The following is a 15,478-nucleotide window of genomic DNA, read 5'->3' as shown; positions in this document are numbered from 1 at the left end:
ATTTCAGAAAACTGTTCTACTCTTTCAAACAATACAACACGGTTCATTATCAGTGTTGGTGCATAAAATACAAATAACACGCCATTCCTTCCAGAATACAAAAAGTCAAGCACAATCAAGCGCCCCTCCTCTGACGCTACAACTTTTTCACTTTCAATGCCTACGTTGTTTTAATATAATTGCGCAGCCCCCGGATGTACCTTTTTGAGTGGCTCACACAAACATTATAGTGTCTTCGAAAAGTTTCCACCATACACGATCCGTGTGCTCCTCACTTTCAATCTTGGTTTCTTGCACAGCTGCCAGATCTAAGTTATTTCGAGAAAGAGACGATTAATTTGACTTTGACGCTTCTTGGCTTGCTAGTCCGCGTACATTCAAAGTGGCGATTCGTAAGGACACGGCAAGCTTTCCGTTCTTAATTTGTGAGGAGCACTTAATCGACACAGCGTTTACCTCGGAGCGCGAGATGTATAAGAGGGTTCACCGTGCTGAGGCAATTCCACAGTCGGCATCATCCAGCTGTCCCCGTGTCTTCCTCTCAACAGATGTCCGGTGGCTGGACCTCCGCAGCAAGGGTCTAAACGTCTTTGTTTTAGAGGAGGCATGTCGCTGGCTTGCACAAGGGAAGCGAGGCCCCCGCCTTAGCTCGGCGAGTTTCGCCTCTGGTCGTCCGTCAGGAGGAATGTTCGGTTTCGGCTTGAACGACACTTCGTCGCATCAGAGCCGATTTAGGTGGCGGAGGCCGCCGCTTGCATCCTTAGGAAGGTACCGAGTCTTCGAAGGTTTCGTTATGCCCTCGTTTGGCGGACATCGATGCGATGCCTTCCATGGCTACACTCTCATCTTTCGAAGGGTCGCACGGCGCAGCCGCTTCTACCACACGATTTTCGGTCGTGTTATATTGGGGTGCCTCACTTTTTGGTTCTGCTGACGTTTTCTTTCGACTTCCTTTGGTCGCTCGCTATCAACACCTGTTTCACCGTCGTACTGGGGGGCGTTTCCGGCTTTTTGGGTTTCTCCGGCGGCCATCGCTGCTGCTTCTTCGGCCTTCAGCTTCGTCCACGAAATTTTCAGAAGCATCTTCTTGCTTTTCGCGGGTCCCGTTATGTTCGCATACGTAGGCACACACTGGGCTTCGTCGTGGCCAAACCGTCGGCACCGCTGGCATCGAGGGATTCGGCAGTCACGGCGGATGTGACCTTTTCCTTGGCAGCGCAAACAAAGGGGGGCCTTTCCAGGAATTACGACGAGAGCAAGTTCTCCGGCGACACGTACTTGGTGGGGAACGTCTTCAATTGTGACCCTGTCTTTAGCTTCAGGCTTAGCACACGCGTTGTCGAACCTTTCTCTGACACACCCGACACGCGCCAGCGTTCCCTATTCACTTCTGTGACTTCGCCATACGGCTCGAAGCCACACGAATGTCCTCATTTGTTACATTGTGGAGCACCCGTGTATCTTCACTCGAACCTCCTGGTTTTGGGTCTACACCAGGCACTTTCTGTTTTCACATTAATATGTCCGGCAGCTAACAACTTTTGCATACCTTCACGACTTTTGAACGTCACGGCCCACACATGATTCATTTGAAATGCACCTAAGGCTTCCACCTCAGGTAGCAATTCCAATTGAGCAAGGCATCCCTGTAGTCCTCGACTCGGTACGGTCTCGCTTGTAGGTCACCGTGAAAAATACTGTGTTCAAAACAATACGACCTTTCGGCAGATGTGGCAGCAGTACTTGATAATCCTGGTTATCTGCCATAGCGTCCCTGTTTCCGCGGCTAAACTGTGCCGCAAGCACTGGCTCTTCGAGCCCATGAAAACACGCCGTCACCCTGGCGGCCGGAAGTGGAATCCCCCAAACCACTATACCACCGACGCCCCTGCATCCGACCGTATTCATTGCGTTTTGTCCGCGTCAGAAGGGATTCGCCCGTATAAAGCGCCGGCGAACGCACCTCCGCTTTCGCTTCTCGATTTAAAATTATGCACATTCGCGATTAAAGAAAAATAAGCCAATAAAAGTAAAGAAAAATTGCGTCGGCCCGGGAATCGAACCCGCTCAACTGTTGGAAGCAGCTATGCGAACCACTAACCACCGACGCTTTTTTTTTTTCTTTATTGCCTGCATGCATAACAAAGGAATACATATGTACATGCTAAAACATGTCAACCACACTTTGGCTAACATTACATTATTAAAATCTCTTAAGTTTCACTAAATCATCAAGAATCTCCACCCACACGGGTGGTTCACTCTGCGCACGATATATTTCCCGAATATACGCAATACTTTCGATGAAGTTGACTCTCGTCGAACGGGCATCCACATCAACATGTCTAACTGCCATTCTCGTTTTCCACAGACTGTGGAGGCCAAGGAGCATAAACATATCGTACGGAACTCCCCCCGCATTATCTGTTGGTAAAAAACGAATTCCCAAAGGCGTAATCGGTAGTTCTTTTTTAAGGGTCCGCTGTAAGACGTCCCAGTGGAAGATTGCATCCCAGCAGTCGATGAAAGCATGTTCGATGGTTTCTGGTTTGTTGCAAAGCAAGCAGTTTACAGTCCATGGAACATCTATGCCTTTTTCATCCAGCCATGTTTTTACGGGTAGCGTGTTTGTATGTAGCTTGAAGAAAAACGTTTTTTGAGAAGGTCTATTGGCATCTTTTAACCCCGTTTCAATACATCGTCTCCGTGGCCTCCCCAGTTTACAGATCTGTACAAAGGTATCGGCAACATTGAATCAACTAAATCTCTGTACAGTGTTTTTCTTGTCACAGAACACAAATACTCCATTGAAAAGCGAGTGTACAAAAAACGGAAAGAATCAACCACTTCACGCAAATAGCCAGTGACGCTTCCTCCCGTCATATCTGCGGAAGTTACAAGAAATTGCGGCAGTGCTTTCCCCAATCTAACTTGAATCACTGTGCGCAGAAAATCGTTTGTCTGCTCACGCAAAAAAAGAAAACGAGACACAATTTGTCTGATAAAGAAATGTGACAGACCTAGCCACCACTGCGGACGGAACGAAACAAATTGGTTCTGCTTGCCCTCTCCCAACTTGAAGCCCATATGAATACGGCAAAAACACGGTGCATTTTTTGCACATTTGAACGACACATAGATAGGATTTGCAAGACGTACCCACTTTCGCCATTAAGAAAATATTACACACTGTGGCGCGTCCAAAACATTGATAAATGGCGCCCCTGCCAAGCCTTTGTTTTTTCCCTCATTCTCTCTGCCTCGTCACACCAATACTGCTTACTGTCCTTATAGTGCTCGAGGGGCACACCCAAGTACTTAGCCAGCGTTGTTGACCACCGGACGTTTGCAAAATGAGCCGGTGTATTGTCCCAGTGACCGTGCCAAATCCCGAGGCTCTTCTCCCAATTTATCTGAGCTCCAGATTGCTCACAGTATGTCTTTACGAGGCTTACAGCTTCAAGAACGCTGTCGCGATCCTCGCAGAAAACCGCGATGTCGTCAGCGTATGCCAGTATTTAACTTCAGCACGTTGTAATTTGAAACCTCGGATGTTTCATTGCGCATCACTGCTAAACAAAAGGGCTCGAGATATAGCGCGAAAAGCAATGGGCTTAGAGGAAACCCTTGTCTGAGGGAAGACATCACTGAAAGCTTTGCGCTGAGAGACTTGTTAATTATAATCTGTGTAGTACATTGGTCATAGGCCATTCTCACGCCATCTAAAATTATTTTTCCAACATTCACGTACTCTAAAATAAGAAAAGAACATCGTGGGATACGCGGTCGAAGGCTTTCGCCAGGTCAAGCTGCAACAAAGCAACGCGTCCAGCGAAAGCATCGCAACACTCCAGAACACTTCGTGCTACGTGTGTGTTTGTAGCAATCGTGCGACCTTTAATGCCGCAAGTTTGGTGCGGGCCGACTAGTTCAGTTACGACTGCTTGAAGTCTCTTTGGCCAACACCTTCATGAATATCTTGTAATCGGTATTTGTAAGGCTGATTGGCCTGTAACCACCCACCGATAAGAGCGTCTTGTGGTCATCTGTTTTAGGTATTAAAACCATGTGCGCACTCCTGAAAGACGGTGGCACCCGTTGCTTTTCGTATGCCTCCGCGTATACATGCTGCAATACTTTAGCAAGCCAAAGGTGCAAATGCCTTGTAGAAAGCAGCTCCTAATCCATCGGGACCTGGCGACTTGCCTGCAGGAAGTTCTTCGATTGCGCGTTCTATTTCCCGCACGCTTATCGTTCTTCCTCCAGACTAGCTTTGACCTCGTCATCGACACGTGGCATGAAATTTAAAAACCGTGCTTCATATTCATCTCCCGCATGGATTGGGACCCCGAACAATTGGCGGTAATGTTCTATGAAGGCCTGTTCTATCATATTCTTGTCAGAAGTAACACCATCACGATAAGTAATTTGTCCTATCTCATTTTTTCTCGCATACCGCTTTTCATCAGCAAGAGCGCGTTTGTTCGGCGTTCCATCAGCCCATAGTCTTTCCGCACGTGCCCTAATAACTGCTGCTCTATATTTTCCTCTGTCAATGGCTTCCATCTCGCTTTTTATTTTTCTAATTTCTTCGCGATACTTTCCGGCTGCGCACTATCCATTGAAATAAGGAAATTGAGTTCCTTCTGGAGCTCGTTTTCTCTCATTTTTTCATTATAGCGTCTAGTGGTGCCTATCTCAATCGCAGCCATCTTCACGTGGACCTTAAAGTCTTCCCATGCTTACGCGTAATGTAAAAACTTATTTCTTAACAAGTTTCTAATCTGGCTGGTAACATCATTCACAAACTTCTCATCATCCAAGTGTTTTTCGTTAAACTTCCACATCGCCCAATCAAACCGCAGTTTTTTTGGGCTTGGTACCCAGTGTAAACCATACTATGCTATGGTCGCTAAAAGACACCGGCTGTACAACATAGCTATCGCAAAAAGGCACTAGATCTAACGAGATATAGGGTCTGTCTAGTCTTGCCTGGCTATCTCGCTGATAGTGCGTAAATGACGGCTGCAATGTACTGGCCATAAGGCGACCTACATCTTCTAGGTTGTAATCGCTTATTAAAGGTTTTAAGAACACTGCACTCCTGTCACGAGCGGTAGTACGTTTAGCGCGATCTTCTGCATAACACACACAGTTAAAATCACCCAGAAAATTGATCTGTCTGTCGCATTGAAGGTACCGTTCGACCTCCGTGAAGAAAACTTCCCTTTCGTTTATGTCATTTGGCGCATACAAACAGATAAGCCTCCATTGTGATCCGCTAAAATGAAAGTCGAGGACTATCAGTCTTCCGTTTTCGTTCACAGTGACGGCCTCTTCACTTATACCAATGCCTCTTCGAACCAAGACAGCGCAGCCACCAGACGTGCCGACAGCGTGACAGATGCATACGTTTGTAATATGTTTTAAAGGGCATTACCATTTGTTTGTTTGCTCCTCACTTTCAACTTTGTCTCTTGTATGGCGATAATATCAAGGTCCTTTTCAACGCATAGACGGCTCAGCTGGTACTGCCTCCGCCTTGCTGCGAGGCCGCGCACATTAATAGTAGCAACTCTAATTCCCCTCTCCAAATTCATTGTTAATACTTGAAAGAATTAAACACAACACATAACAGTACATAATCACACGTAGCACCGTTAACTCTACTCATAGTTATGTCAAAAAGTGTTCATTACGGCCAGAGCAGCTGGTTTTCTAAACAAATGCAGTCCACAGCGTACCTTTCTTGAGGAGCCGCTGTCCACGCCATTCCTTCGATAATGGTTAGCACTCGAGGGCGCGCCCGAATGCTTTTCGCAGGAACAAGTCTCCTCAGTCTACTTAGGTGCCGTTTCGCCGTTCTCTTGTCCGGCGGGATATTCGGCGAGGGCCGTATTGAGAACCGACGCATTCCCGCCGCCTTTTGCGGTGGTTCCTCGCTGTTCATAGCGTCGGTCTTCGTGCCGTCGTTCGTTGACTCCTCTCGTGTCCTCTTCCCTATTGAGGCCTCCAGCCCTTAGTTACGTCCCATAGGTTCGCTGCCAGCAGATTCCGAGATGTCCGCGCTGTCTTCGTCGCTGTGTCCTTTTTTTGGGTGTCGATGGTCGAGTCCTTGTTCACATGCCTTGAAGGTGTTCCTGGCCCACGCGCTGCTCCGGCCGTTTCTCCCTGCGGTTTCGCCGATTCCGTCGCAGAGGCTTTCGCCTCCTTGACGCTTCCGGCTGAGGCATCCTCACCTTCCACTTCATCCATAAGAAGTTCAGCGTTTTCGTCTGTGGCCGTTGGCACTGCCACGTTTGCGTACGTCCCTCACGCACTGCGACTCTTCATGGCCGTGACGGCGACAACGTGTGCAGCGCGGGACCCGGCAGTCGCGCCGGATGTGTCCTGTGTTGCGGCACCGAAAGCAGAGTGGTGCTCTTCCAGGAATAACTACTAGGGCTTCCTCACCTGCTATGCGTAGCAGATGGGGTACGTCATCCGCCCCCAGGCCCTCCCTCGGCATCAGGGTGACCAGTCGAGTCGAAGAGCCTTTATCCTGAAGGCCGAGCACACGCCACTTTTCCCTCGCCACGTCGGTGACTCGGCCGTAGGGTGCCAGGGCTTCACGAATGTCTTCATCCGGCACGGTATGCAGCATCCAATGTAGCTTCAGGTGCAGTGCTTGATTGCCGGGGTCAATGACGATGCACCGGCTGTCCTTCACATTCACTTCTTTCGCCCGTAACAATTCTTTCATTGCGTCACAGCTTTTGAACGTTACGGCCCAAACGTGACTCATTCGATACGCCCCCAGGGCAACCACGTCCGTCAGCAATTTCATGCTTGACAGCATATCACGGAAATGTTCCACCCTGTATGGCCTTGCACGTACGTCGGCGTGTAAAAATAACGTATTAATAACGAGTCGCCCTGTCGGTAGTTGAGGCAGAAGTACCTGGTAATCCGGATCCTCGTTGGCAAAAAACCTTGAACCGCGGCCCTGCTGGGCCGCTGAAACTATACTAACGAGGAGATGCGCCGGTGAATACAGAGACGGTCACGTTGCGATCAGGTGTGCAAAATGCTGCGCTCAACGTCAGCAGCTTCGGAGGTAGACAAGGAGAGGAAAGTGATAACAGGAAGCGCAGCACAATAGGTGAGTAAACAAAGGAAAAAAAAAGAACGCTCCCCGTCGGGGAATCGAACCCCGGTCTCCCGCGTGACAGGCGGGGATACTGGCCACTATACCAACGAGGAGATGCGCCGGTGGATACGGAGACTGTCACGTTGCGATCAGGTGTGCGAAATGCTGCGCTCAACGTCAGCAGCTTCGGAGGTAGACAAGGAGAGGAAAGTGATAACAGGAAGCGCAGCACAATAGGTGAGTAAACAAAGGAAAAAAAAAAAGAACGCTCCCCGTCGGGGAATCGAACCCCGTCCTCCCGCGTGACAGGCGGGGATACTGGCCACTATACCAACGAGGAGATGCGCCGGTGGATACGGAGACTGTCACGTTGCGATCAGGTGTGCGAAATGCTGCGCTCAACGTCAGCAGCTTCGGAGGTAGACAAGGAGAGGAAAGTGATAACAGGAAGCGCAGCATAATAGGTGAGTAAACAAAGGGAAAAAAAAGAAACGCTCCCCGTCGGGGAATCGAACCCCGGTCTCCCGCGTGACAGGCGGGGATACTGGCCACTATACTAACGAGGAGATGCGCCGGTGGATACGGAGACTGTCACGTTGCGATCAGGTGTGCAAAATGCTGCGCTCAACGTCAGCAGCTTCGGAGGTAGACAAGGAGAGGAAAGTGATAACAGGAAGCGCAGCATAATAGGTGAGTAAACAAAGGAAAAAAAAAGAACGCTCCCCGTCGGGGAATCGAACCCCGGTCTCCCGCGTGACAGGCGGGGATACTGGGCACTATACTTTTTTTTTTCTTTATTGCCTGTTTTTCTTTACAGGTGGTCACACAGAAACAGGAATGGTAAAAACACACTTGGACCAAGCTTTGGTCCGTAGTGTTCACATTAAAATTTTTTTTCAAGTGACACAGTTCGTCCAACATTGGCCACCAGCGGGGAGGTTCTTCTTGTGCTCTATACACTTCAGCAATATGCCTTATATTTGCAATGAAGTTTTCTCGGACAGGACGCGTGTACTGGTCCATATGTCGGACAGCCATTGTAGTCTGCCAGATGCTGTGAAGACTAATTAACATAAACATGTCATATGGGACGTCGTCCTCATTGTCCACACACAGAAAACGAATGCCATAGCTCGTAATGGGCAGCTCTTTTTCAATGTTCTTTGAAGGATGTCCCAATGAAAGACTGCGTCCCAGCAATGAATAAATACATGCTCTATTGTCTCAGGTGTTTTACAAAGCAAACAATTGGTTGTCCATGGCACATCGATTCCCTTATCCGCTAACTATTGCTTTACGGGGAGCGTACCGGAATGAAGTTTAAAAAGAATGTTTTTGCCCCTGCTTTCACGTTCATCCTTTTGACCCTTTTTAAAACGTCCTGTCCGGGACCTCCATTGAACACAGATCTGTACAAGGGTGTTGGTAACAGGACATCACGGAGATCTTTGTACAGCTTCTTTCGTTTAACAGTGGAAAGATATTCGATAGAAAAACGGACTTTCAAAAATTCAAAAGATTGTATAACTTCTCTCAAAAAACCGGTCACATATCGGCACATATCATTGTTTGATGACACAACCAAATCTGGAATGCGCGAAGACAGTCTTACTTGTATCACAGTTTGCAGAAATTCATTTTTTTGATCTCGCAGGAACATAAAACGAGAGACAACTTGTCTTATAAATAAATGACATAAACCAACTCCTCCGTTGCGAACGGAGTGGAATAAATTGGAACGACTTGTACGTTCCCATGACGATTTCCACACAAACACTGCAAAAATCCTATGAAATTTCTGCACATTAATGCGCGACATACAGATGACTTGCATGACGTACCATATTTTGGATATAAGGAACATGTTGCATACGGACGCACGCGCGAAAATAGACAAATCCCGACCACCCCAAGCGTTTGCCTTTTGCTTGAGTGTTTCTGCTTCACCCTTCCAGTAATCAGTGTTGTCACGATGGCTTTCCAAAGGTACACCAAGATACTTTAAGGGTTTACTTTCCCATTTTACGTTGAGGTATACCTCAGGTCTCATATCCCAATTACCGTACCAAAAGGCAGTTGTTTTGTCCCAATTAATTATGCTGCCCGTCATGTCGCAAAATTTATTTGCCATGTGAACAACCTCACATATACTCTGTCTATCTTGGCAAAGTACCGCCACATCATCGGCGTAAGCAAGTAGCTTTATCTCCGCATTCTGTAACCGAAAGCCGTGGACACTTGTATTATTAATTATTGATAAACAAAAGGGTTCTAGGTAGATGGCAAATAACAATGCTGAGGCCGGACATCCTTGTCTGATAGAACTGAGTATTTCAATTTCCTCACTGAGCTGCCTATTGACTATCAGACGAGTTACACACTGCGAGTATGCCATCTTAAGACCATCCAAGATTATGTCACCAACTTCTACATGCTTCAACACACTGAACAATACTTCATGCGAGACACGATCGAAAGCTTTTTGTAAATCTAGTTGCATCATTGCTATTCGTTCTTCGAAGGCATCACAAATCTCTAGAACGCTTCTTACTATATGTATGTTTGTTGTAATGCTGCGACCTCTAATGCCACATGTCTGGTGTGTTCCTACAATCTTTTCGATGACATTCTGCATTCTCCTGGTTAAAACCTTCATGAATATTTTGTAATCAGTGTTCAAAAGGCTTATAGGTCGATATGATGCTACAGATTGTAGTTTGGTGCTATCATCTGTTTTCGGAATTAAGACAGTATGCGCTTGCGTGAAAGAGCACGGTAGTTTCTTCTTTTTATATGCTTCTACCATAACTTCGTACAGCGCATCTGCTACTTCTTCTTTAAACGTTTTATAAAACTCAGCTCCGATTCCATCTGGGCCGGGCGTCTTTCCCGTGCTTAGGTCGTCGATAGCTTTTTTGATTTCCTGCACGCTGATAGGAGCCCCTAATCTTTCTTGTGTATCTGTGTCAAGCTTGGGCATGATAGGGAGAAAGACATCAGTAAAGCCTCTGGCCATCGGTACACGCTTGCCGAGCAGATCGCGATAATGTTCCACGAACGCTTCCATTATCTGAGCTTTTTCATTTGTCAGCCTATCCTTGTGCATTATTTCCTTTACTTCTTTTCTTTGTGCATATTTCTTTTCGTCCCCCAGAGCTCTTTTAACACGAAAGTGTTTTATGCCGGGGTCCACCAAGACTTCAGTGACGTATTTCCGTCACGGAAGTGACGTGCAAAAAGTATACACGATCAGATGGCAAAGAAAAAAACTTTCCACAATGGGCATCGAACCCACGACCGCTCGGTCCGCAACGACAGATGCCGGGCACGCTATCCACTGCGCCACGGTCACAGACTCAGGAGGCTTTACAAACGCGCCTTTTATATCTACCACACTCCCGGTCGGAGGGGTGGTGTTGCCCTCCGGGTGCGGTAAAGTAAAGTAATTGGTCATTACTGCGGCCTCAGCGATTAGAACGTGCAACGCGTTACACGGCCGCCCCATTCGGCGCGTTTTCAATAGAACTTCAATTTTATCAATGCGTTAACACACCGCGAGGTGGCGACCTTAGCCAAGCGTCGTAAAAGCGTCGGCATCGCTCATAGCTCTGCGACGCGCGCCTGCCTCACCTGGCTGTAACACCGCGTTCACCGCTCACGCGCTCGCCCCTAGAAAAATCGAGGCCGGGCTAGCAGGGCGGTACGACGCGCTTTGCGTTTACATCTAGTCCCGCCGATGTGTTCAATTGTTACATGCCGCAGGATGGTGACCGAGTTCTGCGTCCAATACGCGACGCTCTTCTGGCTATCACACCTAGTTCTCTGATTACGCTTTCACCGTTAACTACTACAGCTACCACAATGGTTTGTTTAATCATTTAACAGGGACGTTAGTCGTCTGGATGGAGATGTACCACCAATCATCAAAGTGGGCACATCCACATTAAACGGTGCTATAGCTGCCAGGCCTCAATATACATCGTGCAAACTGTCTTATATCAATGTACAGTAAACATTCAGTTACTTCTGTAAGGGCGCGCTTTACTTTCGTGTTATTCCGATTCCTATGACGGAGGGATCAACCATGTTTTTTGTGGGTGTCTCGCCCATCCAAAGCTTTTCACTTCTCGTTCTTATTATAGCACCTTTATACTTCTGTCTGTCTAAAACTTCCAGTTTGTTTTTAGTATTTCTAATTTCTTCGGTAAACAAGCCCGGTTTCATACTTTCTTCCTCCAAGAGAGCTTGTAGTTGCCTTTGTAGGCTCCTTTCCTCCTGCTTCTTCTCAAAATTATTCTTAGTAGTTTGTTCTATCGCCTTCATTTTGACATCTTGTTTAAACGTTTCCCACTTCGCTTCCCAGTCGTCTTTTTGATTATCATATAGCTTCGTAAGGGCTTCGGTTACATCTCTGCCAAAAGTTTCACCCTTCAAGACATTATTGTTTAATTTCCACAGGTACCAGTTAAATTTATGTATCCTCTCCCTAGCACCAAGTGTAAAGCTAATCATACAGTGATCGCTGAAAGACACCGGTGTAACAATATAATCATCACAGCACATAACAAGGTCCACCGAGATGTACGCTCTATCTAACCGTGCGTGGCTTAGACCCTGAAAGTGCGTAAACTGAACTCTACCATTAGACATGCATAGGCCAACATCTTCCAATCCCTTCTCTGCAATCGATTCGTTCAAAATCACCGCGCTTTGATCACATAATTGGACCGGCTTGGCACGGTCTTCTTTCGCGCACACGCAGTTAAAATCACCAACAAGTATTACATATTTGTCACATTCGAGTAAATTTCTTATTTCTTGAAAGAAAACTTTCCTTTCGCTCTCTCGGTTCGGGGCATACACACATATCACGCGCCATTCAAATTTCAAGAAAGAAAAATCACACACTACAAAACGTCCGTTATCACTGCTTATTACACTTCTTTCAACAGCACCCATAGATTTTCTGATGAAAAGGGCACATCCTCCTGATAATCCATTGGCGTGGGACACACAAACGTTATACATTGAGCGAAAGGTAAACACCATGCGATCATTATCCTCCTCAGTCGCTAATTTGGTTTCCTGCACAGCAATCACGTCGAATTCATGCTCCGAAAACAATCTACTCAATTGGTACTGCCGCCTTCTAGAAGCTAACCCGCGTACATTTATACTGGCAAAACGTACTGATCGCTCAAGTCTCACTGCCATTTTTATGGTAGAAGTAAGTGCTCACCAAACAGTCTGCGCTGAATAACGCCTACTCAGTCATCAGGCACACCTTCTGGGCAGGGGGCGCGCACCTAGTGCGTCGTCAGGGGGGCGGCTTGGCCGGCCTCTTTTCCCCTTCTACGACGTTTGGCTTGACTATCAGCCGCTGCCTCCGAAAGACAGCCGCTTTCGCAGGCGGTTCTTGACTGCTTGCATCATTTGGTTCTGATGGCACTGCGTCTCGTGGTCTTTTCCCTCCCGTCCCGGGTTCTTCAGCGTCGTGCCACTCCATGGCACAACCGTCGGAAGGTTCCTGGACAGTCTGAGTAGTTCTTTTGCTCTCACTCGTTTCAGCGGTCACATCCTTTGATACATGGGCCTCCTTTGCGCTCGTCGCTGATTCTGCGGCAGATTGCACACTCGCACTGTCAGCTGATTTTGCCGTTTCTTTCACCTCCGTCATGCCTCCTGTACTTGGCGTGTCTCCTGCAGAAGTCACCTTGGCTTTCACCGGTGATTCTGCAATAGGTTGCCCCACCCTTGCACTTTCAGTTGACTTTGCCGCTTCTTTCTTCAACTGCGTCATGCCTGCCATACTTGGTGTTTTCCCTGCAGAATCTGCCTTTGATTTCACCGATTCTTCGGCTTCGGCCTCGTCCATAGTGAGCTCGGATTTATCCGTGCCCCCGGTGTTCAAGGTAGCTGCCGCATACGTCCTCGTGCAGTTCGCTTGGGCATGACCAAAGCGTTTGCACGTGTCGCACCGCGGAACTCGACAGTCTTTTCTAATGTGGCCAATCTGCTGGCAGCGCAAACACCTCGGCGCTCTTCCGGGGGCCACGATAAGTGCGAGCTCCCCTCCAACTCGTAACTGGTGGGGTATATCGTCCAGCGTAACGTTAGCCTTGAGCCGGAGCGTCACGGTTCTTGTCATGGTATTCTGCTGCGTGTAGCCATCAATTCGCCATTTATCCATCCCTACGTCAACGACCGTCCCGTAAGGGATCAGCGCATTTCGGACGTCTTCTTCTCGCACGTGGTAGAGCAACCAATGCAGTTTCAGACGGACGTCGCGGTGGCTTGGGTCGATTACCATGCATTTGAGGCCTTTCACAGTCAATTGCGGTTCAGCTAAAAGTTTCTTCACACCTTCAGCGCTTTTACAGGTCACCGCCCACACGTGATTCATTTGACATGCGCCAAGCGCAAGAACCTCGGTGGGCGGGACACGTCGAAAAAGGGGTTCACGAAAATCTTCCGCGTGATAAGGCCTTCCTTTTACGTCTGCGTGCAGAAAAACAGTGTTCTGAACCACATACCCATTTGGCAGAGGGGGCAAAATGACGGCATAATCCTGTGGCATTTCAATCCTGGAACCGCGGCTAAGCTGGGCCGCCGATGCCGCTCCAACGGAGCTCATGATACACACGTCCGAACGCTTTCGCAACCGGAAGTGGAATCCCACTGGCCACTATACTAACGAGGAGATGCGCCGGTGAATACAGAGACTGTCACGTTGCGATCAAGTGTGCAAAATACTGCGCTCAACGTCAGCAGCTTCGGAGGTAGACAAGGAGCGGAAAGTGATAACAGGAAGCGCAGAATAATAGGTGAGTAAAGAAAGGAAAAAAAAAGAACGCTCCCCGTCGGGGAATCGAACCCCGGTCTCCCGCGTGACAGGCGGGGATACTGGCCACTATACTAACGGGGAGATGCGCCGGTGAATACAGAGACTGTCACGTTGCGATCAAGTGTGCAAAATACTGCGCTCAACGTCAGCAGCTTCGGAGGTAGACAAGGAGAGGAAAGTGATAACAGGAAGCGCAGAATAATAGGTGAGTAAAGAAAGGAAAAAAAAAGAACGCTCCCCGTCGGGGAATCGAACCCCGGTCTCCCGCGTGACAGGCGGGGATACTGGCCACTATACTAACGGGGAGATGCGCCGGTGAATACAGAGACTGTCACGTTGCGATCAAGTGTGCAAAATACTTCGCTAAACGTCAGCGGCTTCGGAGGTAGACAAGGAGAGGAAAGTGATAACAGGAAGCGCAGAATAACAGGTGAGTAAAGAAAGGAAAAAAAAGAACGCTCCCCGTCGGGGAATCGAACCCCGGTCTCCCGCGTGACAGGCGGGGATACTGGCCACTATACTAACGGGGAGATGCGCCGGTGAATACAGAGACTGTCACGTTGCGATCAAGTGTGCAAAATACTTCGCTAAACGTCAGCGACTTCGGAGGTAGACAAGGAGAGGAAAGTGATAACAGGAAGCGCAGAATAACAGGTGAGTAAAGAAAGGAAAAAAAAGAACGCTCCCCGTCGGGGAATCGAACCCCGGTCTCCCGCGTGACAGGCGGGGATACTGGCCACTATACTAACGAGGAGATGCGCCGGTGGATACAGAGACTGTCACGTTGCGATCAAGTGTGCAAAATACTGCGCTCAACGTCAGCAGCTTCGGAGGTAGACAAGGAGAGGAAAGTGATAACAGGAAGCGCAGAATAATAGGTGAGTAAAGAAAGGAAAAAAAAAGAACGCTCCCCGTCGGGGAATCGAACCCCGGTCTCCCGCGTGACAGGCGGGGATACTGGCCACTATACTAACGAGGAGATGCGCCGGTGGATATAGAGACTGTCACGTTGCGATCAAGTGTGCAAAATACTTCGCTAAACGTCAGCGACTTCGGAGGTAGACAAGGAGAGGAAAGTGATAACAGGAAGCGCAGAATAACAGGTGAGTTAAGAAAGGAAAAAAAAAGAACGCTCCCCGTCGGGGAATCGAACCCCGGTCTCCCGCGTGACAGGCGGGGATACTGGCCACTATACTAACGAGGAGATGCGCCGGTGGATATAGAGACTGTCACGTTGCGATCAAGTGTGCAAAATACTTCGCTAAACGTCAGCGACTTCGGAGGTAGACAAGGAGAGGAAAGTGATAACAGGAAGCGCAGAATAACAGGTGAGTAAAGAAAGGAAAAAAAAAGAACGCTCCCCGTCGGGGAATCGAACCCCGGTCTCCCGCGTGACAGGCGGGGATACTGGCCACTATACTAACGAGGATTTTTTTTTCTTTATTGCCTGCACGCATTACAAAGGAATACATATGTACATGCTAAAACATGTCAACCACACTTTG

The 15,478-nt window shown here is 48.2% G+C and overlaps 1 protein-coding gene and 10 non-coding genes across 11 annotated transcripts; all 11 read right to left on the bottom strand.

The window, feature by feature from the left end:
• Positions 1–7,170: 7,170 nt before the first annotated feature.
• On the bottom strand, positions 7,171–7,242 carry Trnad-guc (transfer RNA aspartic acid (anticodon GUC)). Its single transcript has one exon. It is a non-coding gene; the product is annotated as a tRNA-Asp (tRNA).
• Positions 7,243–7,397: 155 nt separating this feature from the next.
• Positions 7,398–7,469, bottom strand: Trnad-guc (transfer RNA aspartic acid (anticodon GUC)). Its single transcript has one exon. It is a non-coding gene; the product is annotated as a tRNA-Asp (tRNA).
• A 154-nt stretch (positions 7,470–7,623) lies between these two features.
• Positions 7,624–7,695, bottom strand: Trnad-guc (transfer RNA aspartic acid (anticodon GUC)). Its single transcript has one exon. It is a non-coding gene; the product is annotated as a tRNA-Asp (tRNA).
• A 4,751-nt stretch (positions 7,696–12,446) lies between these two features.
• On the bottom strand, positions 12,447–13,800 carry LOC119377445 (uncharacterized). The gene has a single exon (XM_037646917.2). It carries the CDS (start codon positions 13,761–13,763, stop codon positions 12,447–12,449), a length of 1,317 nt encoding a protein of 438 aa, XP_037502845.2. The 5' UTR covers positions 13,764–13,800.
• A 182-nt stretch (positions 13,801–13,982) lies between these two features.
• Trnad-guc (transfer RNA aspartic acid (anticodon GUC)) lies at positions 13,983–14,054 on the bottom strand. Its single transcript has one exon. It is a non-coding gene; the product is annotated as a tRNA-Asp (tRNA).
• Positions 14,055–14,207: 153 nt separating this feature from the next.
• Trnad-guc (transfer RNA aspartic acid (anticodon GUC)) lies at positions 14,208–14,279 on the bottom strand. The gene has a single exon. It is a non-coding gene; the product is annotated as a tRNA-Asp (tRNA).
• A 152-nt stretch (positions 14,280–14,431) lies between these two features.
• On the bottom strand, positions 14,432–14,503 carry Trnad-guc (transfer RNA aspartic acid (anticodon GUC)). Its single transcript has one exon. It is a non-coding gene; the product is annotated as a tRNA-Asp (tRNA).
• Positions 14,504–14,655: 152 nt separating this feature from the next.
• On the bottom strand, positions 14,656–14,727 carry Trnad-guc (transfer RNA aspartic acid (anticodon GUC)). Its single transcript has one exon. It is a non-coding gene; the product is annotated as a tRNA-Asp (tRNA).
• A 153-nt stretch (positions 14,728–14,880) lies between these two features.
• On the bottom strand, positions 14,881–14,952 carry Trnad-guc (transfer RNA aspartic acid (anticodon GUC)). Its single transcript has one exon. It is a non-coding gene; the product is annotated as a tRNA-Asp (tRNA).
• A 153-nt stretch (positions 14,953–15,105) lies between these two features.
• Trnad-guc (transfer RNA aspartic acid (anticodon GUC)) lies at positions 15,106–15,177 on the bottom strand. The gene has a single exon. It is a non-coding gene; the product is annotated as a tRNA-Asp (tRNA).
• Positions 15,178–15,330: 153 nt separating this feature from the next.
• Trnad-guc (transfer RNA aspartic acid (anticodon GUC)) lies at positions 15,331–15,402 on the bottom strand. Its single transcript has one exon. It is a non-coding gene; the product is annotated as a tRNA-Asp (tRNA).
• Positions 15,403–15,478: the final 76 nt, after the last annotated feature.

The sequence above is a fragment of the Rhipicephalus sanguineus genome, unplaced genomic scaffold (genome assembly GCF_013339695.2).
Source record: "Rhipicephalus sanguineus isolate Rsan-2018 unplaced genomic scaffold, BIME_Rsan_1.4 Seq4741, whole genome shotgun sequence".
Classification (NCBI taxonomy): Eukaryota; Metazoa; Arthropoda; class Arachnida; order Ixodida; family Ixodidae; genus Rhipicephalus; species Rhipicephalus sanguineus.
This window is presented reverse-complemented; position numbering and strand designations above follow the sequence as displayed.

Excerpts from the sequence above, each read along its gene's own strand:
- LOC119377445 (XM_037646917.2), bottom strand. The coding sequence starts at position 13,763 with ATGAGCTCCGTTGGAGCGGCATCGGCGGCCCAGCTTAGCCGCGGTTCC.